Here is a 9,903-nt window from a genome sequence, read left to right as displayed (position 1 = left end):
AACAATTACTACAATATTGAAATGCCTGGAGCGAGCAACTCATTCCCACTTTGTGCAATCTTCTAGATAATCATTGACTTTATAGTAAGCTTTATTGCACAGATGTTCTTTAATAGTTTTCTTAAACCTATGTATATGTAGGTTCTGAACATCTTGTGGGATTTTGTTGTACAGGCGCACAGACAAACACCCGAATGAATTTCGTATCTTATGTAACCTACTCATCGGCACAACAAGCTTGTGTTTGTTCCTAGTATTTCTATTATGTATGTCCGACTGTTTAGGAAACTCCTCAATATAATTACAAACATACATCAAATTTTCAAAAATGTACTGGAATGGCATAGTGAGAACTTTAATTTCTTTAAATTTCTCCCTCAGGGATTCCCTTGAGTGCATGTTATAAATAGCGCGTATAGCTCTTTTCTGCAGAATAAATATCATTTCTACATCGGCCGCATTGCCCCATAGCAAAATGCCATAGGACATGACACTGTGGAAGTAACTAAAGTAAACTAAACGAGCCGTGTCCGCGTTTGTTAACATTCTAATTTTTTTTACTGCGTATGCTGCAGAGCTGAGCTTACTCGCCAATTTATGAATATGAGGTCCCCACTGCAGTTTGGAGTCCACTGTTATACCAAGAAATACGGTTGAATCAACAAGCTCCAATGATTCCTCAGAAACAATTACATCACTATCCACTTGTCTCACATTTAAAGATGGTTTAATACATTTTAAAGTAAATTTAATACATTTAGTTTTCTTACTATTCAATAATAGGTTATTGATAAGGAACCAATGAACCACACACGAAATCGCATCATTCACTTCGTCATAGACTTGTAATTGTCGTTTAATTTTAAATAATAAAGATGTATCATCTGCGAATAATACGACCTCGTGTCGGGACTCAATAAAACTAGGTAAATCGTTTATATATATTAGAAATAAAAAAGGACCCAAAATGGAACCCTGAGGTACACCCATTTTCAACAAGGTGCCTGAAGATCTATTACCTTTCACATCTACTGTTTGTATCCGTCCTGATAAATAGGAAGTAATAAGTTCCAATGCACCATCCCTAATACCATAGTGATGTAGTTTCCTCACCAATGTTTCATGTTCAACACAGTCAAATGCTTTGGATAAGTCACAGAAAATTCCAAGACAATCATGCGATTCCTCCCAAGATTTAAAAATATTTTTGACTAGATAAGCACCTGCATCAGTTGTAGAGCGACCCCTGGTAAACGAATTGTTTATTATGAAGCAGGTTATTTGAATTAAAATGTTCTAAAAGTTGTGTCAAAATAATTTTTTCAAAAATTTTACTCAACGTAGGGAGTACTGAAATAGGTCTATAGTTAGAGGGGTCATCAGTACTACCAGATTTAAAAAGAGGAATCACTTTACTATGTTTCATTAAGTCAGGAAATACACCACACCTAATACAATCATTAAAAATACTAACAAGATGAGGAGCAATAATGTCTATTACAGACTTCAAAATCTTTACTGATATTCCCCACAAGTCAGCTGTATTTTTTACATTAAGGCTATTAAAACTTTTTATTATACTGCTTGAATTAATTTCCTTAAATTTAAAAATTTCATTACATTTGTTGACATGTTTATGCAATAATATTTCAGCTGCTGTGGGGGATGAATTTAGAGAAGTGGTAGTTGAAACTGGAATGTCAGAGAAAAACTTTTCAAAAGCATTAGCCACATTTTCATGACTAGTTACCAATTTATCATCTATTTTTAATGAGAATTCTTGGTGGCTATTTCTCACTTTTCTACTTTCTCTACCAATGATGTTCCAAGTCATCTTTATCTTGTCAGGGGCATTTTTTATTAAATCACTTAAATGTAAAGATTTTGCCGCTAAACAAACTTTTCTAAATAGTTTTGAATAGTTCCTGACATATTGATGAAATGTTTCATCATTATTATAAGCTTTTTCAGAGTACAGATCATATAACTTTTTTCTACTTTTGTACACTCCAGTGGTGGCCCACTCGCTGAACACTGTTTTATTTTTTAATGTTATAGTTTTAGGAATAAATATATCAGTAAAGACCAAATTAATTCTCTCAAACATATTCTGGTATGACAAATTTGGGTTTTTGTTATAAATAATTTCTGAATGTTCTTGCTTAATATTATTTCTAAACTTCTCAATTCGTTTTTTATTAATAGGAACAATCACAAAAGTATTTTTATCTTTAGAATTCATATTAGATTCAAAAGACACAAATTGTCCACTATGGTCTGATGTTAACTGATTAATAATTTTTTTGTTAGTCGGTGTTACATTTGTAAATATGTTATCTAAACATGTTGCCGATGTGGTCGTTGTCCTAGTAGGCTCTAAAAATAAGTTGGGGAGGTTATATGACTTTAACAGTGTTCTGAATCTAATAGTGGTATTTGTGTTTTCTAAAAGATTAATATTAAAATCACCACATACCAAAATTTGTTTATTAGAGACAGAAAGCTTTAGCAATACATTTTCCAAAATATTTTCAAAAGAATCATATAACGCATCAGGAGGTCTGTAGACGCCGACAACGATGAGGTGCTCAAGCTCAACACAGGAATTTTTTAATTATATTTATAAAAAAATAAAATTAATAAAATGAAACTTTTAAGCTCCATTATAAAAATTCTCAATGAAGGAATTCCCACTGGTCTATCACACTATGCTCAAAGCACGAATGGTAAAGAAAAGAATGAAAATTAAATAGTTACATCCATTCGATCAAAGGGGAATATCCCAAATTTGTCCGTTATGCCAAAAAGTACTAGAATAACTGAAAAGCGTGAATTCTACTACAATATACCAAATAATGTTTACATACTAAATTCTGTTGCCAGTACCTCAAAATCTAACAAAAAAGTAGAAATCTACTAATACAACAATCTATCTACATACCATAGACCTATTTAGGTTTCATACTTCAGTGCTACATACCTAGTGGCTGTCAAAATGGGTGTCAAAGTTTTTTTTTTACGTGGAAAGATCAGCGTTGACAGCAAGAACCTTGCAGCTTAGGCAACATGGATGACTAGCTGAAGCGTGTACCCAAAATTGTGAGGCTAGAAACATTATTCAAGTCTTTTCTATCTATTTTGAAAACCTTTAATTTTTTTGTGTTGTGTTAATAGTTTTCATCAATTGACATAGCAGATGCTTTCCCAAAAAATAAATAAATATTTTAACGCACACGATTGCAACTGTTTGCAAATGCAATTGTTAAGAGATTTTATCTTTACCATCATAATTGTTAGAAACTATAGTGTTATTAGGCTTAGTATAAGAGTGTTTAACTTATACTTTCAATCCTTTTGGTATCATCGTTTACCGAGCTATTAATGATAGGTACAAAGACCTTTCATGTAGGGTAACTTTAATTAAACATGTTGTAATCCTAAACGTTACAGGAATAAATAGTCACATTTTATAATAAAGGAACTTTACGAAATGGCTATTTATTTTGTAGGATGGAAGGATAACTAGTGGCTCGGGAACCTTTTTGGTTTTACTTGGACAGGTGGGTGAACTTGGGCTCAGCCAGGATGGGATCAGGGTGTTCCTGTAGTGTCACTAGCCCTTGTTGTAGGGTTCTAAAGACGCTGGACATCCTACTCGTACTAAAATCCCGATTAAAGCAATAAAGGAAAGTATTCGAAGAAATCCTATAAGATCTCAAATTATTCAATGTGTTATCCTTAACCATGTTACGTTTTTCAAAAGACTTTGCAACTTAGAGCTTTTTATTTATTGATTATGTGGGTGGACGAGCTCACGGACCATCTGATGTTAAGCGGTTGCCGAAGCCCATAAACGCCTACAACAGTGCCACCACCTACCTTGAGATATGAGTTCTAAGGTCTCCGTTTTTACAGTACAATGACTGCCCCCACCCTTCAAAGCGAAACGCATTAGTGCTTCAGGGTAGAAATAGACAGAGTGGTGGTACCTGCCCATGCGACTCACAAGTAAGTCACTAATACCAATATTTACGCAAATTATTATTTTTGCGGGTTTGATTTTTATTACACGACGTTATTCTCTCATCGTGGAAGTCAATCGCGAACATTTCCTTTATATACCTAGTTCATTAGAAAAATTGGTACTTCCCTGCGTGATTCGAACACGAGTGCATTGAAAAATACGAATGCACCGGATTTCTTATCTAAAGGATAGGACGACGCTGAGGAAGGCCAGGACGACTTTTTCTGCTTATAAGAGATTCACTAGTCATTATTTAAACGATAATTTAAATATAAATAGGCTCTTGAGTTAAAACAAATGCAGCTGCAGGAAAAAATTAGGTTCAGGTGTATTACGATTTAATTTTGGAAATGGCGAGCCTCTTCACAAGACTGTGCTCCATAATCATAAATGTTCCATACAGAAAGACTCTGCATGATGCCCAACGCACATAACATGGCTAGATAAATAACGAAATATCGAAAAGTCACAAATTAAGAAGCGTGACAGGAATTCGTTTAATAAGAGTATAGATACCTAGTCAGGTCATAAATTATGTCACATGTTTAATGTAAAATAATTGAAACAATTTTATTCAATATGTAACCATTCATATACCAAAATGAACTTAACAAAACATAGATTCTTATGACACTAAAGTTTATTCAAAATGACCTTCGTGATTTTGAATACAGGCCTTCAATCTGCGCGGCCAGTCGTCTATCGCAGCACGAACGAGGTCCATGTCAATATCGGCGGCTGCCTTAATCAAGGATGTCTTGAGTGACTCCAAATTGGGATGAGGCTTTGAGCACGCCTTTTCCTCCAAGTGTTGCCATATCTTGTAATCTAACGGATTCAAATCTGGACTGAAGGAGGGTCAGTCTTCGTGCCGGATGAAGTCGATTTCACGCGCCGCCAGCCAGTCTTGTGTGCTCTTCGCTCTATGAGCTGGCGCCGAATCTTGTTGGAATACCCAGTGCCTGTTATTGAACATGGTATGAGAAACAGGTTCCACAAGGTTCGTCAGGACTGTATTTTGATACACAACTGCATTCGTTTTTACACCTTTCTCACAAAAATGTACCTCTGTTAAGCCCCAATAAGAAACTCCCAACCATACCATGAGCGAGGATGGAAAATGACCTCGTTGGACACGCGGAATACGGTTGCTCGCTTCTTCACTACTGTGTGCGTACACCTTATCATTTTGTTTGTTGTAGCTCTCTTCTACGGTAAAAATTTTTTCATCCGAAAAAAGAATTTCCCGATATTTTTTTCCCGCGTACCGCTTCAACAAAGCGCGGCATCTCTTCAGTCTCAGGTCCATTAGACGAGCATTCAAACGATGTCCTGTTTTTCTTCGATATGCCCGAAGCCCTAAGTCTTCATTTAACACCCTTTTCACCGTGGTTCTGCTTAACCCCATCTGAAGGGCCAACAGTTTCTGCTTACGTTTGGGATTTCTTTGAATTCGCGCCTTCACAGCTTTTATCACTGTTGGAGTCCTAACAGACCGAGGGCGACCACTTCTTGACCTGTCATCTACACTAGAGTCTTCATTGTATCGTTTGATGGTACGATAAACGAATCTTTTGGTTATATTCAAATTTTTCAGTATGTTAAAAATTTGAATTGTCGCGTAACCGCAACGATGCAACGCAATAACTGCAACACCGTCTTCTTTAAGCGTCCACTCCATATTTAAAAATGAGTAAAATTCTAAAAGTATACATTTTATTTTCATGAACAATTCGAAATTCGAATTCAAGAAACTTTTTTGTGGCCAGCATTCTAAAAGAAAAGTTTTTACTGTGTGACAATACTTATGACCTGACTAGTTATATGTGCAACAAAGTATGAGCTTGATTTACAATAGTTAAAACAAACTTACAGGAAGCATTACGGGACACTGTAGTTCTAAAGGCACCTGCAGCACTTAGGCCCCGCTCGTAATATGTAGGCATTAAAATGTAAAGTCAAAAAAAATCTGTGACTCACTCCAACATAAATGTTTGCTCTCACTCTGCGAAACATCGTGCCACATGGCGTCGCATCGCGAGAGCATCGTTATCGCAGGATCCGACTGATGCATGACCAAGACCACTCTGTCAAGAGTGTACGAATAGGAAGAAGAAAATGTAAAGAGTGATGTTGTTATCCTTTTCTTATTTTATTAATCGTTGTTATTTGAGGTTCAAGTAAACGTGTAATTGCTGATTATGAATAGTTTCATATTTGACAAAATTCAAAAACATAAGAAAATTGTTAGACATGGCTTCTCAGGTCTTTATTTACATGTATTTGTAAAAAATACGTGTCTTCAGGAAATTTCTTGTGATTTAACTGAGTATTAATTTTGAATTTTGTTAATACCAATGCCAACCTTAAAGATTGAGAAGCCAATGGGAAACAAATGCCAAAAAATAGGAAGGTTTACCTTAAATTACTCCATTCAATTTAAGTCTGGTTTAGATTCTATCCAAAGCTTAGTATCTATGTTTTTATCATAGATTACACATTTAGTATTTACATTTTACACTTAACTTGCAACACTAAAAGTCGGACATGTTGTGTGTGTTAAGCTGTAGTAGCTAGTAAATTGGCGCCAATCGGCATAATTGTATTTAAGTTGTTTGAGATAACATCATAATCGAGTTGTACAAGTAAAATAATGATTGAGAACGACATTTCAGCGTGGTCTCCTGACGATACGCTAAGGATATTAATAGCCTCCGATATTCATCTTGGTTTCATGGAAAATGATCCGGTACGCGGAGAAGATAGCTTTATAGCTTTTGAAGAAGTTTTGTCTCTTGCGGTACAATGTGATGTTGATTTGATACTTTTAGGAGGTGATCTGTTTGATCAAGCTAAACCTTCTGTCAATTGTATGTTTAAATGTACAGAAATAATCCGCAAATATTGTCTTGGGGATAAACCGGTTAGTATAGAGTTGCTGTCTGACCAAATAAAAAATTTTTCAAGAACAGTTAACTATGAGGACCCCAATTTGAATATTTCTTACCCTATTCTCTCAATACACGGCAATCATGATGATCCCGTTGGCCAGGGCAGTGTGAGTTCTCTTGATATTCTCTCAATCACTGGGTTAGTTAATTATTTTGGTAAATGGACCGACTACACGCACGTAAGAATATCACCAGTACTTTTGCAAAAAGGTCTTACGAGGCTCGCCCTCTATGGACTTAGCCATTTAAAAGATCAGAGACTTTCACGTCTTTTTGCTGAAAAAAAAGTGGAAATGGAGAGACCCGATGAAACATTGGACTGGTTCAATTTATTTGTACTACATCAAAATCATGCTGACAGAGGACACAGTAACTATATTCCAGAAGGAGTGCTACCAAACTTTTTAGATCTTGTAGTGTGGGGCCATGAGCATGATAGCCATATTTGTCCAATGAAGGGAAATAAAACAGAGAAAGACAGCTTTTTTGTTGTACAACCAGGTAGTACTGTGGCAACCTCTTTAGCTGCAGGAGAAGCACTTCCTAAGCATTGTGGTTTATTAGAAATACATAAAGGAAATTTCAAGTTAACTCCTCTGCCACTGCAAACAGTAAGGCCTTTTATATTTAAAACCATAGTGCTTTCAGAGGAAAATATAGGCAGTGAGGATGTTAATGAAAATGAAAAGGTTCAAGAGTTTTTAAAAAACAGAGTTAATGAAGCTATTGATGAGGCTTCAAAGCTGAAGACTGCTGATCTGAGGCAGCCTTTACTACCACTCATCAGGTTAAGTATTTTTTATGAGCGAGAAAGTCAGAACTTTAATAGGATACGTTTTGGACAGAATTTTAATGGTTTGGTTGCAAATCCTAATGATCTATTAATAATGAAGAAAGAAAAAAAGATTAGAGAAAAAAGAGAACGTGATCCAGAAGAGGAAGGAGACATGACGGGTGTGGCTGCAGAAGCTGCTGATGTGGAGTCACTTTTACGTGCATATTATGAAGCTCAGCCGAAGGATAAGAGACTTTCTGTACTATCAGTCAGAGTCATAACTGATGCAGTTCGGGATTTTACCCTTAAGCACAATGAAGATGTCTTGCGGCGGGCATTTGATGCTCATAAACGTCGTTGCATTGCTGCACTATTGGAATCTACTGCAGAGACCGAAAAAGAAATTGCTGAACAACTAGAGGTTTGTAAGCGAGAGCTGGATGAAGCTGATGATGAGAAACTCCACACCTTAGTCGATGCAAGTGCAAGGCCATCAGCACCTGCAGCACAGCTTATAGTACCAGTTGTAAAGCTGCCCAATACTGTTGGCAAGCGCACCATTGTAGTATTGTCTAGTGATGAAGAAGAATTGTCGACACGATCTGGACGCGGCCGTACCACTCGTGCATCGCGCGGAAAGTCTCCTCGAGGAAAGAGCACCCGAGCGACTAAGGCTTCGGCACCTGCCCCCTCGCCGCCGGAACGCAGAACTCCGAGGCGTTCGGCAGCTCAGAAATCCACATCGTGGCTTCAGAATATCATGAACTCCAGTCGTCGCCGCGGTTCTAACGATATCGAAAATGACTCTGATTGATTATACTCTATAATTGTTTTCAAGTATCATCATTTCAGCACATTAATAAAAAAATACTATTTTTAAGTCTTCTTATTATTATTCCAAATGCTAGCAATATATGAAAATGATATCTGATGGAAGCGCTCGCCATAGGCACAGCAGTGTCACTGCTCCGCGAGCCGTGTTTAGCTGCTATAATAACTTTCATACAAATTGGAACGGATTCTCCCCGTAACCTTCACCGGGGGAAGGTCACCTGCCATAAGGGTCGGAGCCGGGCATGGTAAGCTAACCTAACCTAAGGTCGCATCTTTGTTCCTAGGTCAATACTTTTGTAATCTACTTTGTGAAGTAATGGACCATCTTTTTAAAATACGGTTTGATTGTCGTGTGGAATTTAATCAGATACTTCGCCCCTCCGAAATGTCACACTATTTTGATATTATAGGTATCTACGGCTACATCAAGGAAATCCCTTGGTTGCGTTCTTAAATATCATTGCTCTATTATTATAAACTACGCAATATGATTATGTTGTATTTAAGTTTTTTTTTCTTACCTAAGCCTATGATCAGACAGACCTCTCTCACGGGGCTCAAACCTGACGATGCGGCTAACACGAACCCTAGCAAGAGCCGTGCTTCGCAGAATCTACCACTGGATGGGAAACGCGACCCACTGAGAATATCCGACGAGAAACTCAGTGAGCTGGGTCTGTGGGTTAATTTACTCGCCGAACCCTTCGTCGTGAGCGACGGGTTCGACAAGAACGATGACCGGAGCTTGGGGTACCTAAAAGCACCGTTAGTGGACCGGGAGGATCCGAAATGAAGTGTTTTGAGCGACGTCGACCGTTTGGCCCGCAGGATCGGCTGTGTAGTTTCCGGCGGCCACGATGAGAAGATTCTCATGTCGTGCCGCTTTATCGAAGTGGCACATTGATACAATATTACGTATATTATACATTTCTGAGAAAAATTTGGTCAATACTGTATCTGGGTAGTTTTCAATTTTGCGGCCAAAAAAGTAACGATGTCATGAATTTAAACTCTCTAATTTTTCATCTTTTTCGTATTTAGGCGTGTACAGAATAAAAAATGCTTCATTACAATCAAGTCAATCACTCATTTATTGATAATATGATATAATATTCATTTATATTTTTCATTTTACGCATTTGATAACGCCAACACGGATGACAATTTAAATAGGAACTTTTTTAAAAGCTTAGAAATCGTACTTCTTTTGTTTTTTATAATGTTCTAATATCCAGTTAGTTTTCCTTTGTTGTAATAAATACTGATTAAATATAATTGCCGAATTTCATTTGGCATTACTGGAAAAATAGCAAACAAGT

The 9,903-nt window shown here is 36.9% G+C and overlaps 1 protein-coding gene across 1 annotated transcript; it reads left to right on the top strand.

Moving 5' to 3' along the window:
- Positions 1-6,567: 6,567 nt before the first annotated feature.
- Mre11 (meiotic recombination 11) lies at positions 6,568-8,625 on the top strand. The gene is given in 4 exon segments (NM_001043380.1): positions 6,568-7,374; positions 7,377-7,386; positions 7,388-8,497; positions 8,499-8,625. Coding segments are annotated over 4 exon segments (1,833 nt in total). The 5' UTR covers positions 6,568-6,677; the 3' UTR covers positions 8,515-8,625.
- Positions 8,626-9,903: the final 1,278 nt, after the last annotated feature.

Source organism: Bombyx mori, chromosome 13 (assembly GCF_030269925.1).
Source record: "Bombyx mori chromosome 13, ASM3026992v2".
Taxonomy (NCBI): Eukaryota; Metazoa; Arthropoda; class Insecta; order Lepidoptera; family Bombycidae; genus Bombyx; species Bombyx mori.
This window is presented reverse-complemented; position numbering and strand designations above follow the sequence as displayed.